General features: G+C 42.2%; 1 protein-coding gene across 2 annotated transcripts in view; it reads right to left on the reverse strand.

The window, feature by feature from the left end:
• Nucleotides 1-221: 221 nt before the first annotated feature.
• SIMC1 (SUMO interacting motifs containing 1) overlaps nt 222-16,224 on the reverse strand; it is a 63,646-nt gene continuing 47,643 nt past the window's right edge. The window contains exons 9-11 of one of the 2 annotated variants that reach the window (XM_044280812.1): nt 12,853-12,931; nt 4,026-6,020; nt 1,539-1,669 (exon numbers count right to left, since the gene is read on the reverse strand). In XM_044280812.1, the coding sequence (XP_044136747.1) occupies nt 5,776-6,020; nt 12,853-12,931 (324 nt within the window). In that variant the 3' untranslated portion in view covers nt 1,539-1,669; nt 4,026-5,775. Of the gene's footprint in view, nt 1,670-4,025; nt 6,021-12,852; nt 12,932-16,224 lie in introns of both variants that reach the window. The other variant, XM_044280813.1, reaches the window with a different exon arrangement.

Below are 16,224 nucleotides of genomic sequence, written 5' to 3' on the forward strand. Positions count from 1 at the left end.
TAAGGGTCTGGCTATGACATTACTTAAATCTATTAGGATATGGGGGTGTATGCCATCTGGTCCTGACAATTTGTCCATCTTAATCTTTTCCGAGACACCACTGTTCTTCTTCTTCCTGGGTCAGACAGGGAATCTGACAGCTTTCCTTGGTGAATACAGTGGAGAAAAATATAGATCTGCTTTGTCCTCATCACTATGAAGGGCTGATATCTACAGATTTATACGGTATTGGTTTAATTTTATTGCAATTATATCCCAGCAGGCACAAGTGGATCACAAATGAGTATATTACCTGTAGGAGCAGGTGTATCAATGAGTCTGTTGGATACAATGGTGGTTTGATGCCTGTCCACATTTATGTAGATACACTATATGACAGTGTCACTTGCTACCGTGGCTGTATAAAAAGGTTTGTCCTGAACAGTTATTAGTAAGAGTGTGCTATATATGCACTTTGCAACAAGAATAAATACCCTCCTACATTGTCCACTGCAGCGTTCCATGGCATATCAATACTGCAGTTTCATTCAAAGATTCCACCCTCCTTACCCTGCCATTTACATTGCACAGAATGGGAGGAATATTTGGACTTAAATGCTGATAAAATACTAACATTTGAAGAGGGTCAGTTATCTTTCTAACTTACACACCCTTCTCAAAGAAGTCTCTGCTTTAGTGTTTTCTATAGCATTTTCTGCTGCTTTTATGCTTTTTTTTATTACCCCACCAGCTGCTTTAAATCTATGGGAATTTCAAAATAGAAATGCAGTGCTTATTTGTGGCTCTTAAAAAAAAAAAAGTGTCAAGTGCTTTTTATATACATATGTGCAGTAAGTATCACAAGGAGGTGTATTTTGTTGGGGGTTAAAAACCTGGCCTGCATTGGGGGGGGGGAGGAAGAAGAAAGATATCAAGCCTGGCAGATCCATTTATCTTCCTGCACTGGTATGAGATATGCCCGATTTGTGCATCTCATGCCTTGCACCAGAAACAGATTTGTTGCAGAAAAGTCTGCAGCTTGCCCATTTATCTGAAGGTGGTTTGCAGAAATCTATGTGCTTAAACCCCATTCACCTGAATGGAAGAGTTTGTCATAAATTCTGCTATGTGTGACTATAGTCCACCAGCCAGATGCAGACCGGATATTGCCCTCCTCACTGCAGTTCTACATTTAGTAAAAAAGAAAAGTACATTGGTACTCAATTCATGTGATTTTCTGTCATACAAAACTTGCTCTTGGCACACAACAATCCTTACAAATAGTTCATGTAAAAAGTTAATTATATACAAAGCAAATCCTAGTTACATGTACACATGCTGAGCTAAAGCGCTGAATCCTGCAGCCACTTTAGATTTTTAAAAAAACAACAACCTTTGTTAAAAAAAACAACATTAAAAAGAGGAACAGTACCTCTGTTTTGTAAGTGACAACTAATGTCCAGTATTTTTGACTAGTTCTACCTTCTAACAGCTGTAAGTAGCAGAGACCGCAAGAGAAACAGTCTATTCAGAAGATCTGTGACCGATCCGGCTCCTGACATCCGCTGCTGGAGAAGGGCGAGTGAAAGGTCCACCTCCGATTCAGTGATATCCTCAGACAGATGTAATACACTTGGTGTTCGCTTTAGAATTTCATCAGGACGGTCTATAACAGGGGTTCGTAAGTGACCTGCAAGAAAATGGCTTTCCTAGTTTACAGTTGCACTGAAAGGAGTGCCAAAACTGGTGCAGTTACCCATCAATTAACCTGCTTGTTTGTAATGGGCAATTGCTAGTTTGTTCCTTTTACACCAGGGTTTTATAAGGTTGCCCTCACACATGGAATTTTGCACAGCATAGACATCCCCCATGTTAGTGTCAATACCTGTATTCTGTTCTGCTGACTTAATTCTGCAGCAGAACAGAAAGCAACAAGTTTTGTTGCAGATGTCATGTTGCCGATTACATCTCTACTGAAATGAATGGAAACAATCTGGACAGAAATCCTCATCATTCACAACTTCCTCCACCATTTTACAGGTCTTGTCACTATGGTGTTCCCTTGGCAGCAAAACTGACCTGTGGCCGTTCATGCTCTTGCTCAGTAAGATTACAATAATTACCACATGTGTATAATTTTTTTTTGTCTAGGGTAAAAGTTCAAACTTGTAAAAAAATATTTTTTTTTTCAATCTCTATATTCTGTCCCCCATAACTTTTTTTTTATAGTTATATCTACTGAGCTGTGTGGAGGCCAATCTGTAGTTTTGATACCATTTTGGAGTTTGTGTGACTTTAATCACATTTTAATTTAAACCCATATTGACGTATTAAATTCAATTACCAGCATCCTCATTGGCCGCAGAGGATGGCAGTAAGAAGTATGGAGGCATGCACTTTCAAATTTTTTGAGCTTTTAGATGCAGTGATCACACGTTAACACAGTATCTAAAAGGCTTTAATGACTGATCGGCTTTATTGCCGGTCTTGGTAATTAGCCACGGATCTCTACTGTTTCAAACAGTGGAGACCCGTCAGCCATGGCACCCGCTGCACGCACGATTGGGCATTACTCGCTGGTAGCAAAAGGGTTAAGAAAATCACAATTTGTTAAGTGGTTATCAGCGCACCCAGCATAGAGTCTGTTCAGTCCCTGGTGCAGAGTAGCATAGTACCCACCTACAAAACAGCCTAGGGCAGCTCTATAAACCACTTATCTGCTGGTGATGTCACCAGGCTTAGTGCCATCTTGCATAGTGATGTGAAGCCTGGTACTTCACCAGCAGTAAAATGAGCCTTGCGCTGCGCAATGCAGCACAAGGCAAGGGGGTGCATTGGAGCAAGGAAATGCTAGACTCATGTAGTGAAAAAATTAAAAGCAGCTTATATCCAGGTTCACCCCTGAACAACCCCTTTAAGGCCACCTCTGTGTATAACAATCAGTGACTGATCGCTGTCTATCCATAGACACAGAGTGCCATCAGTGATAACACTTCCCCATCTAAAGTCAGAAAGAGCAGAGATTAAAATGTATAAAATTACAAGTTTTACTGAATTCCCCCCCCCCCCCCCCTTTCCGCCAAACATTCCATTCGCATGAACGAAACGTCTTTAGTCAGTCTCTACTAAACATTTTAATTTTAAAAATGGATACTTCTAATACATATAAAATACCAGTTACAGTGCCTTCACACTTAGCAGATGTTGAGTTCTTAAAGATGGCGCACATGGCTTCCGGGTGCTTGCTGTTTTACACAGCAAACACCCTGTTGTCAGTGATTAGAGAAAACTCAGACTTATAATTCATTAGATGCTGTGGTCAATTGCAACCACAGAATCCAAGCAGTCAATGACCACACAACATGATCATGGGAGCTGTCCGGTGCTATGGTAGCCTAGAGCTTGACGGGAATGCATTGATTCTCCCATAGACTGCAACTGTGTAGTCCATGGTAGATGAAACGTTAAAGTCACCTACGATTGTGTAAAAGTTGCGACCAGATCTGGCAGTATTGCCGTTCCCATGCCTGCTAAAGAGTTACTAATTAACTTAATGTTGTGTACCCCAAAATAGTTACATTAGTGCTATTAAGAACTCTAACTTGTTCCACAAACAAAAAAAAACCCTACAAGAAGGGCACTGTGATGGACAAAATGTTTGCCCCTAGTTATGCCAATATCTTTATGGGGTCATTCGAGGAAGCCCACGGAGTCTGTACGCCTGTGTATGGGCCTTGATTAGTACTATTCAAATGTGCATATAGAATACACTTTATTATATGGTAACGAATATGAAACCATGGACTGTCGGGTACATTAAAGGGGTATTCCTATCCTAGCGATATGCCCCCATTGTCTGATGGGAATACCCCTTTAAGCCCAACACTTAGGGCATCTTACCCTCTCAAAATGTCTAGAGGCAAAATGGATTTTCTTAACCTCCTTTCTGTTAAAGAGCTTCTGTCACCCCCCCCAAGAAAGAGTCTTTTTTTTAGGCCAATTAAAAAAATACTTAATTGCGATTTTTCAATATATAGTGCTCTTACATGAGCCCAAGCATCTTCATGAGAGTCCTGATGGAAACTCAACGAGGAACAGATAGGAGCCTTGCCAGGTCCAGAATCAGAGTTCTTCTTTCTGGAGTCAACTGGAGGGACATCCCAACGGAGTCTACTATGACGCCTAGATAGGTTACTGAAGTTGACGGGCTCACGTTCGACTTCTGCCAGTTGATGATCCACCCTAGGCGGAGCAGAAAAGAGATAGCTACATGAAGATGGTGGGTAAGAACTGGAACAGAGGAGGCTTTTAGGAGCCAATCGTCCAGGTAAGGAATTATGGTCAGACCTTGAAGCCTCAAAGCTGCTACCACCGAAACCACCACCTTGGTGAAGGTGATAGGAGCAGAGGAAATCCCGAAGGGTAAGGCAACAAATTGAAGGTGCCCGAGAACCCCCGAGACCTGGACCACGATCCCGAGATACCTCTGGGAAGCAGGATGGATGGGGATGTGAAGATACGCATCCTTGAGGTCCAGGGTAGCCATCATGTCTCCGGGGTTGAGAACGTGGATTACTGACCTGATATAGTTTCCTTTGCTTTCCTTATAAATTGATTGAAAAATCGATAATCATCTGGGAGGTCTCCGGATTTCTTGGGAACTATAAAAACCGGAGAATAGATCCCCAAGCCCCACTCTCCTGCCAGAACCTCCTTCAAAGCACCCTTAAGGATATAGGCCTACAGAATCGCCTGGCAGGCAGTAGGCGATGGTTGACGACAAATCTGTTCGGGGGAGGCAACTTGGTTTATTGAGTAACCCTCGGAAATGACCTTTAGGACCCAAGGGTCCGGAATCTCCTGAGCCCAGACATCCTTGCCCGCCGGGCATAAGGGGACAAGGAATAGGAAAATCTTCCGGAAGGATGGCAGGAGTAGTGGGGGTTAACCAAGAGCCTGTGAGAGGCCCATAGACAGGAGGGTTTAGCCTCCTTAGCTCCTCTGCGAGGGCGCTTCGAAATTTTTTGCTGCGCCCCCCAGTCTCTACACAATCTATTTTGTGCTTGTTGGCCGGATCTACCGCCACGCTCTTGTCTGCTCCGTCCCCGAAAGGGCTGTTGGGGAAGACTTTTCCCCCTTCTTATCGGAGTGAGCCTCCATGATCTTGTCCAATTGTGAGCTGAACAAGCACAAATTATACTTTAATGTGTTATCCGCAACCCATGGTTTAAGCCATAAGGGCCTGTGGGCTGCAGAGACCAGGGCCACAGACTTGGCTGCCAATTTTAGCTATAACTGTGCCGTGCCGCACAGAAAGTCCATTGCCAGGTTGACAGTCTTAAATGCAGCCAGGATTTCATCCCGGGACACCCTCTGGTCCACATCCATCTGGATCTGATTTAGGCAGGAACGGAGGAAGGATGAAACTTCCATAGCCGCGATAGCAGTCGAAGCAGAGGCTACAGCAGCAGAGTAACCTCTTCTTAACGTGCACTCTGCCCTCCAATCAAGGGGGTCTTGCAGACTAGACCCATCGTCTGCTGGCACCAGAGTGTGTCTAGACAGTTTGGCAATAGCCATGTCCACCTTGGGAATGGAACCCCATGATTCCACCAAGAAGTTCGCCATGGGAAACATGGTCCTGAATTTCTTAGTCAGGACTGGACCTTTCTCAGGCTTTCCATTCCATCCGCATAACAGAAAGAAGGGTCTCATCCACCTTGAAGACACATTGTGCCCAACCGGCAGGATCGGAGGACTCCCCGGTGTCATCATGGTCCCCTGACCTGATGGACTTTAGCAATTTCTGAGTTTTCTCTGGTGGAAAAAAGCAAATCCTTTGATTGATTCATCCACATATCCCTTGACCCACTGGTACATTTCTTGCATGGTGGGTTCCGTGGCAGACTGGGATCTACTGCAAGCCTTGCACCTCGAAAAGGGACAATTGTCATCCAGCAGTGTACTGCAGTCAAAGCAGGTCAGATGCTTCCTCTTTGAGACAGATTTATGGGTCTCTGGGTCCTTAGGTGAAGCCATCACTGCAAAGAAAAGAATTAATTATTCTGACAATTTGACAACCATCAGGAGAAGGGCGTAAGCAGAGGCCCACCGAAGTAGCACAGCAGAAAAAACGCAATGAGAATAGTAAAAGTACCAGGTACTAATGGGCTCTGGGAGCTAGCTTACAAAGCATGTGCTGCAGAGGACGATTGAGAGACAAAAAGGAGGTTTAAATAGGCGGAACTCCCGCCCCCAGGAGAATCTAATCTAGATCCTAACTCCCAGACAAAATAAGCCTATTACAATTCGAAAAGTAGGCTAAAATACTCCCCCTCCCACAGTCAAAAAATCCCCTTCCGGTGATGGCAACGCCCACTGAAATGCCCTTGCGGACCCCAGGTCTAACTTGGCCATTAGTGCTCCCACAACGCTGTCTTTGCTTGGTAACACCCAAATTACCCGAGTGTATTCCTTTATCAGCATCAGCTTTTCCGTGTCGATGTCTTACATATCATGAGGAAAAGAGGACAATCAGTGCCACACAATATCACCAGCGAAGTCCAGTTTAGCAGGGCAAAGACAAGTGAGCTTTATACAAGTCGGGTGAGTGGCGTGGATTACATCGGTTTTGTTGGACTGACTTTTACATTCCAACACCCCACAGTGGCGTTTGTTCTCAACATGCAACTAACTCTGCAGAATGTTCATTTGGCAGCCAGAGCTAACAGGGTGCTGGAGTGCCCCTGCTCTGATGCCTTTACTCAATGCTTGCAGTGGAGGGTAGATTGTTTTCCTCCTCGGCCCTGCAGAATATTATTCTGTTTACCGACGCAGACATTTTAGTCGTATGTTGTGCTATTAACAACGACATTTTTTTTTTTCAAAAAACACATACATACCCAGGAAAATGTAAAACAAAATGCAATAAAAATAAAGCCCCATGGACAACTCCCCCCTCAAAAAAAAAAAAAAAAAAAAAAGCAAATTAACCACTTAAAGGGCAGCTGTCTATGAAAAAAAAACAACACACATAACAATACTTATTATGCAATAAACTCTCCCTTTAACCCCTTCAGGACCCTGCCATTTTTCACCTTAACCCTTTGGATACTGGAGGTTTTTTAGTTCATTTTTCTTCCCCATTTTCCGTGAGCCATAACTTTAATTTTTCCGGTCACTTAGCTGTATGAGGGCTTCTTTTTTGCGGGACAAGTTGTACTTTCTAATGCTACCATTAATTATGGCATAAAATTGTGGGAAACTATAAAAAAAAAAAAAAAACACACGCAGTCCCGCCATCGTTTTATGGGTTTTGTTCCCACAGCATTTTGCTTACGGCAAAACTGACCCATGCCCTTCATTCTCTGGGTCAGTTCGATTACAACGATACCCCATATGTATAGGTTCTTTATGTGTAAAGTGTTAAAATAAAATTTAAACTTTGAGAAATTTAATTTTTAATTTTTATATCATAATATTCTGACCCCCAAAACTTTTTTATACTTATGTCTACTGAGCTGTTATGGGGCTCATTTTTTGCAGAACAATCTGTACTTTTAAATTGATACCATTTTGGAGTATGCGTGACTTTTTGATCCGTTACGCCATCTGCCATATTGGAAATTTTTTCCCCATTTTAATAGTATGAGCATTTTCGGTTGCGGTGATATCCATGATGTTTATATTTGTTGTTTTTTTTTATTATACAGAAAGGAGATTTAAACTTATTTTTTATATATTGAACTTTTTTTGTTCATTAGGTGCCTATATGAGCTTATTACACTTTTAAAAAAATTTACATTTTGGTTTATCAGGAATTAGCCTATTTTGCTCTTTTCTTATCCTGGCCTGCCATCTGGTGGCCAAAATGAGAATTGCAGCTTGAATACTGTTCACACTTGCGGCAATGTGATCCGGCCGCCGATCTGCCGCTGACTGAAAGCATTTGCGAGACTGATCCGGATCAGTCTCACAAATGCATTGCAAGGACGGATCCGTCTGCTTGTCATGCGGACCGACGGATCTGTCTTGTACATTTTTACTGATCTGCGCATGCGCGAACGACGGATCCAGTATTCTGAATGCAGGATCCGGCGTTCAGGCATGTCTTCAGTTTTTTTCGCCGAGAGAAAAACGTAGAATGCTTCGGTTTTCTCTTTTGCCTGATCAGTCAAAACGACTGAACTGAAGACATCCTGATGCTAACTGAACGGATTACTCTCCATTCAGAATGCATAGGGATAAAACTGATCAGTTCTTTTCCGGTATAGAGCCCCTGTCACGGAACTCTATGCCAGAAAAGAAAAACGCAAGTGTGAAAGTACCCTAAAGCTACCAGTATTCAGCGCAATTACCTATGCCCGGATTGGACACACGGCGCATAGGTAGGAAGCACGAGCTTCCAGGTTTTTGCGCATTTAGGTGTCATGATCTCACTTGATCACGGCATCTAAAGCATTTAATTACTGTGAACGGCATTATTGCCGGTCACTGTAATTAGCTGCAGGTCTCAGCTATATGAAACAGCAGAGATCTGCCGGCCATGACGGCTGCTGCACGTGTGAGTGGTAGTCATGTTTACACATCGCACCAGGGTTAAGGACCAGGCCATTTTTTGCAAATCTGACATGTGTCACTATGTGGTGATAACTTTAACGCTTTTACTTATCCAAGCCATTCTGAGGTTGTTTTCTCACCACATATTGTACTTAATGACAGTGGTAAATTTAAGTCAAAATATTCAATTTTTTTATTTTTTTTAATGAATAAAAATGAACCAAATATTTGGAAAAATGCACAAAATTTCAATTTCTCGACTTTTAAAACAGATTGTGATACCTCCTAAAATATAGTTATTACTTTACATTTCCCATATGTCTACTTCATGTCTGGATCACTTTTTAAATGACATTTTATTTTTTTGAGATGTTAGAAGTTGATCTTAAAAATTGGGTTTTGGAAATTCTTAAAAATTTTAAAGGACCAGTTCAGGTCTGAAGTCACTTTGTGGGGCTTACATAATAGAAGCCACACATAAATTGCCCCATTTTAGAAACTACACCCCAAGGTATTCAAAGCTGATTTGACAAACTTTTAGTCCTTTAGGTGTTCCACAAGAATTAAAGGGAAATGGAGATGAAATGTCAGAATTTTACTTTTTTGGCCGATTTTCCATTTTAATCCACTTTTTCCAGTAACCTAGCAAGGGTTAACAGCAAAACAAAACTCACCATTTTTTACCCCGATTCTGTAGTTTACAGAAACACCCCATACGTGCTCGTAAACTGCTGTACTGGTACACAGCAGGGTGCAGAAGGAAAGGAACGCCATATGGTTTTTGGAAGGCAGATTTCACAGGGACAATTTTAAGTTGCCATGTCACATTTAAAGACTTACTTACACCCCTAGGAGTAGAAACTCCCCCAAAATGACCCCATTTTGGAAACCATGGGATAAGGTGGCAGTTTTGTTGGTACTATTTTAGAGTACATATAATTTTTTGGTTGCTCTATATTACACTTTGTTTTTCACAATGTTCATCTAACAGGTTAGATCACATACTATTTTTTTTTTAGTTGTTACGGATGCAACAATACCAAATATGAAAATTTTTTTATTTTATTTTTTAGGGTGACTGTCTTATGTAGGGCTCATTTTTTTTCAATAGGAGGCGACTGGTACTATTTTGGGGGGCATACGCCTTTTTGATCGCTTGGTGCTGCACTTTGTGATGCAAGGTGACAAAGATTCTTAGCACAGTTTTTATTTTATTTTTTCTATGGCGTTCAGGTGAGGAGGTAGATCATGTGATTTTTGTAGAGCCGGCCATTATGGGAACGGCAATACCCAATATGTCTGGTTTTCTTTTTTTCAATTTTTTTTACAATTGTGTGTTTTATTTGGGGAAATTTTATTTTATTCTTTTTACTTTAAAAACTGTACTTTAAACTGTATTGTAATGCATTGGCTGTCAGCTTTTATGGCGACAGCCTGCCTGTGAGACCCAGCCTAAGGGCTGGATCTCACAGGCGTTCATAGAGGCAAGCTCCGATGCCTATGGAAGGCATCGGGCTTGCCTTCTCTGCCATCGGGTCCCTGCCATTGCAGCAAGGGGATCTGATAGGGAAGCAAAGGGCACCCGTACCCTCGGCAATCCCTCTGTATGCCGCAGCCAGCTTTGACAGTGACATACAAGGGGTTAACACTGGAATACGACCCGTGCTGTGAGGTCCACATGTGGCAAGGGTCCTTAAAGGGGTTACAGCTTTTGTATATTTAACCGGATGAATACCCTGGTACCAGGACAAAACGCTTTTGGGGTAATTTGCTGAAGAAAAGTGCTTCGCACGCTAGTCTTCGTAAAAGCCCTGCTTGGGAGGAAGATTCAACCAATTTATTAGGAGTCGCATGCCTCTTAATAAACATAGAATGTGTTGGCAGATAAGAACCATTTGGCCCATCTAGTCTGCCCAATATACTGAATACTATAAATAGCCCCTGGCCCTATCTTATATAAAGAATGGCCTTATGCCTATCCCATGCATGCTTAAACTCCTCCACTGTATTTGCAGCTACCACTTCTGCAGGAAGGCCATTCCATGCATCCACTACTCTCTCAGTAAAGTAATACTTCCTGATATTAGTTTTAAATTAGAGGGGCAAAGGTTTAAAACTATGTCCTCTTGTAGCAGTTTTTCTTTTAAATATTCTCTCCTCTTACCTTGTTGATTCCCTTTATGTATTTAAAAGTTTCTATCATATCCCCTCTGTCTCATCTTTCTTCCAAGCTATACATGTTAAAGGGGTTCTGCACTTTCATTTAACTGATGATCTATCCTCTGGATAGATCAGCTTCTGATCGGCGGAGGTTCGACACCCGGGACCCCCGCCGATCAGCTGTTTGAGAAGGCAGCAGCGCTCCAGCAGCACCGCGGCCTTCTCACTGTTTACCGCCGGGCCGCCCGTCCACTGACGTCACGACTAGTATTAACTAGCGTGGACGGGTCTAAGCTCCATTCAAGTAAAGAGTTTAGCCCCGCCCACGCTAGTTGATACTAGTCGTGACGTCAGTAGGCGGGCGGCCCGGCGGTGAACAGTGAGAAGGCCGCGGCACTGCTGGAGCGCTGCTGCCTTCTCAAACAGCTGATCGGCGGGGATCCTGGGTGTCGGACCTCCGCTGATCAGAAGCTGATGATCTATCCAGAGAATAGAGCAATTAAAAGTGCAAAACCCCTTAAGGGCCTTTAATCTTTCCTGGTAAGTTTTATCTTGCAATCCATGTACTAGTTTAGTAGCTCTTCTCTGAACTCTCTCCAAAGTATCAATATCCTTCTGGAGATATGTTCTCCAGTACTGCGCACAATACTCCAAATGAGGTCTCACTAGTGCTCTGTAGAGCGGCATGAGCACCTCCCTCTTTCTACTGCTTATACCTCTCCCTATACACCCAAGCATTCTGCTAGCATTTCCTGCTGCTCTATGACATTGTCTGCCTACCTTTAAGTCTTCTGAAATAATGATCCCTAAATCCCTTTCCTCAGATACTGAGGTTAGGACTGTATCACTGATTGTATATTATGCTCTTGGGTTTTTACGCCCCAGCTGCATTATCTTGCACTTATCAACATTACATTTTAGTTGCCAGATTTTTGACCTTTCCTCTAGTTTTCCTAAATTTTTCCTTTTCCATTTGGTGTATCCCTCCAGGAACATCAACCCTGTTACAAATATTTGTCATCGGCAAAAAGACACACCTTAGCATTGAGGCCTTCTGCAATTTCACTGATAAAGATATTAAACAATATGGGTCCCAGAACAGGTCCCTGAGGTACCCCACTGGTAATAAGACCATGGTCTGAATATACTCCATTGACTACAACCCTCTGGCTGTCCCTCAGCCACTGCCTAATCCATTCAACAATAATAAACTTGCATCTCTTCTGTCCGTGGGCAAGAAAAGAGTGTACAGCTAGGAGCTGGAGTAGATCAGTGATAATTTATCAGTTTGTAAATGTGGGGAGGCTTTGGTGGCCCTTCTGGTAAGCTTTACCCACTTTTTTTTTTTTTTTTAAGTGGCGAGCAGCTTAAGACATGAAAAGTTGCAACAGATTTGTCCAAAATACTTTTTCCATCTTATGCCAAAACTCAAAAAAAAAAATTCCCCTTTTTTGTGCTTTTCAATAAAGGCATTTTGAAAATTTCACTCCAGTACTTGTCACATTCCTGTGTGAGCATTTCTGTTTTTGTGGGGGTTTTGTATTGTGATTTTGTCAACCAGTAGTATCCTACATGCAACCATTTCAAATTAGAAAGTGCTGGTCTCCCCCAATTCAGGTAATTTATTTGCTCTGTGCAGTGGCTGCATCTTCCTATCAGGATAAGCTAAGCTGAACTGGTGTGCAGGTGAATGAACAGAATACAGCACCCATTTTAAATTCTAGATTAGACACTTGACTGCCACATGTTCCTTGGTGGATTATAAGTGATTTTTAGATGTTCTGATCAACAAAGATTTGTTGTAAGAGCGTATTTGGTTATGTAGTGGAGGCATGCTCAACCTGCGGCTCTCCAGCTGTTGTAAAACTACAATTCCCAGCATGCCTGAACAGCAGGGCATGGTGAGAGTTGTAGTTTTACAACAGCTGGAGAGCCGCAGGTCGAGCATCCCTGATGTAGTGCATTTAATACTGTGGAGAAGACTGGCACAGAATCTTTTACCAGCAGGGTATGGCTTTTTATTATAAACTGCCCAGGACAGAAGCCTGGAGGAAATACTGCTAACAAAGGGTAATTCTGTTTAATTACTCCTGGATACTTTACGACAGATACAGACAGGTTAGATTAGGAAGAGGTCACAGTAGAGGCATGTACCTGTTATAATGGTTTGGAAACTCAGGCAGAGCACAATTAATTGATGCAGCATTTCATCCCATCTTTGCCACTCTGGACCCTGTAAAATTAAGTTGATGTAAAGACATTAAAATAAATTCTGTGTGCAAGATAGAGTTTTAATTTTGGCAAATTTAATATATATATTTTGAGTTTTCTATATATATATATATATATATATATATATATATATATATATATATATATATATATATATATATATATATATATATATATAGGGTCGACATCTTATTCTCATGCTTTCTTTATAGAATTATGGGGTTCACGCAGCGGCACAAGAGAGGGGACAGCAGTGTGAAGCTCCATCTCATAGGATACAGGAGATTCTGCACAAAGATAGTATATAAACATTAGGCACGCATCTAAGGAGTTTTAACTACAGCTAATCACTGTATGAACTGCCTGTTACTGTTCTCCTGGTTTCTTCGATGGGGCACAAATGAGCTCTCAATCAGCTTTCAATGCATGGGGTCAGAGATACAGGGTGCAAACCTGTAGCTCACAGGAAGTCAGCCAACACAAGAGGGACTGACATTCTGTCTATATAGAAGAGCATGCTCTGGCCTGGTAGTCAGACTGACAGACTACTGTTCTGTATGTATGCAACTAAGTTTCGGCGAACAAATTACACTGCTAGATATATGTAGAGTTAGCACTGTGCGCAAAAAAAAAAAAAAAAAAAAAAAAAAAAAAAAAAAAAAAAAAAAGTCTTACCGGTAATTCCGTTTCCTTTAATCCACCATGAGAGCCACAATGAGAGATGAACCTTGACCTCTGTAGGGGCAGGAACACAGTTTAAATCTACCCCCACCCCTCAGTGTTTAAAAAATTACCAAGGTAGGTGAACTGTAATATGAGTTCTTAGGATATTTCTTTATACCCTTCATATAAAACTAGGGCATTAAGAAATATCCTAACAACTCCTATTACAGTTCACCTACCGTGGTAATTTGATAAACACTGAGGGGGTGAGGGGTAGATTTAAACTGTGTTTGTTCCGGCCCCTACAGAGATCAAGGGCCATCTCTCATTGTGGATTCAAGGAAATGAAATTACCGGTAAGACCAATTACGGTTTTTCCCATTTCATCCACCATGACGGCCACAATGAGAACTAACATATTAGGGTGGGATACTGCCTGCAGAACTCTGACCAAACTAATTCTGCAGAATCGGACAGACAAAGGCGGTAGTGTCCGACAAAGGAATTAAGGCTGGACCAAGTTGCGGCTTTGCAAATTTGATCTAGTGAAACGCCTCCTTTCTCAGCCTAAGAGGAAGCAGTGGCTCTACTAGAGTGTGCATTAATACTCTGGGCATGCTTTTTGAAGGGAATAGCAGAATAAGTTAGTGGATCTGATCCACCGATTTAGAAAGCTTCTTTCCTTTATTTTTTCCTGAAAACTGGCTCAATAGGTTATCATCCTTCCTAAATTCTTTGCAGGCTTCTAAGTACTGCAAGACAGTAAGTCCTGGATCTACCCTATATGTCTTGCGGAAGTGATGGCTATTAAATAGGCTGTCTTGAAAGAAAGGTGTTTAATTGAAATTTCGGATAAGGGAACAAAGGGTGGTATTGTTAGTCCCTCTAGTACTAGGTTTTGGTCCTACGAGGAACTCTAGACCTTAACGCTGGTCTTAACCTAACACGGCAGCCCTTATGAATCTCCTTATCCACCTATGTTCCCCCAAACAAGTGTGCTTAAAAGCGGTTATCTGTACCCTATAAGGGTACTAGATCTTAAACCTAGCTCTAATCCACTAAGAAATCTAAGATCTTGTTTATTGGAGAAGTAGTATCTGGATGTTACTCTCCCAGCCAACTACAAAATCTCCTCCAGACTTAAATATATGGCCAATGTTACTCATTTCCTGCTGGCTTTCAGGGTAAGAATTACTTTTTCTGATAGACACTTCTTACTGAGTGTCTCGACTTCAGGATCCAAAACAGCTAATCAGAATATTTAAGGGTCTGGATGTTGTATGGGACCCTGAGTCAGCATGTCTTTGCCCAAAGTGGGGTCACTAAGATTACAGTTGCCTCCTTTATCTTCTGTATGACCCGAGGAATTAGAGGAATCGGAGGGAACGCATAGACTAGAGAGTCCAATCCCAACTTATTGATAGGGCATCTACTGCCCATGGTCTGTCTCTTGGATTTAATGAACAAAATAGATCCACCTGAGCATTTTTTCTTGACATGAATAGATCAATTTCTGGCCGACCCCACCTGGATGTTACCTTTTGGAAGATATCCCGGTTTAGGGACCATTCTACCCAGTCTATCCTTCTCTGGCTTAGTCTGCCTCTATATTGTCAGAGAGATTCTGTATGAGCGCCCCGTTTTTTAAATCTCGCGGCGTCTTGAGTCATCCAGCAGTGCCCTTGGGATAGAGAAGCCTCGGCGCTCTCAATGCGCCACACAATCCTCTGCCAATGCTGAACACGTCATGCGCCGCATGGTCCCCGCATAACCAAGCGCTTAATGCGCCGCACCATCCCCCCAGCTGTCTTCATAGAATCCGGAAGACACCCCACTTTGCGTGCACGTCCCTGCTGCGGCTGACTGGTTCCATGCTGAGGAAGGAAGACTGCCGGCTATGGGAAGGACCACAGGCCCCAGCTTGAGCCGGGACAAGGGTCCTTGTTGCCCCCACTGTGGGAGATTCCGGTAACTTTCCTTATTCTTCACCTCCCCTCAGGGAGTACTCTCTCCATGTGTTAACCCCCGTAGGTGCAGGAAAACACTTATTTAGAGAGAATTTATATAAAGGCGCACAACTCCGGTCTGATGCCTTTAGAATTGTCTGGCTGTCTGGCTGTCTGGAATGTCTTATGCCCACTGTGAGAAGAGGTATATTTGTGCCAATAGTTAGCACCTTTAAATGATGGAATTGAGCTCTACAGAACACGAAGTGTCAGCATATTGTGCAGTACAGTGTGAAAACGTCACTTTTCTGAGTTGTGGATAATGGGATGGAAAAAAGTTTAACCCCTTAAGGACTCGGCCCTATTTCACCTTACGGACTTGGTCATTTTTTTTGCAAATCTGACCAGTGTCACTAAGTGCTGATAACTTTAAAACACTGACTTATCCAGGCCATTCTAAGATTGTTTTTTCGTCACATATTGTACTTCATGACACTGGTAAAATGAAGTAAAAATAAAATATACAAAATTTACCAAAAAAGTGTGTAAAAAAAATTGCAAATTTCCAAGTTTCAATTTCTCTACTTCCAGTAATACCTCCAAAAAAAGTTATTACTTTACATACCCCATATGTCTACTTCAAGTTTGGATCATTTTGGAAATGATTTTATTTTTTGGGGATGTT

Source organism: Bufo gargarizans, chromosome 2, assembly GCF_014858855.1.
Source record: "Bufo gargarizans isolate SCDJY-AF-19 chromosome 2, ASM1485885v1, whole genome shotgun sequence".
In the NCBI taxonomy this organism is placed as follows: domain Eukaryota; kingdom Metazoa; phylum Chordata; class Amphibia; order Anura; family Bufonidae; genus Bufo; species Bufo gargarizans.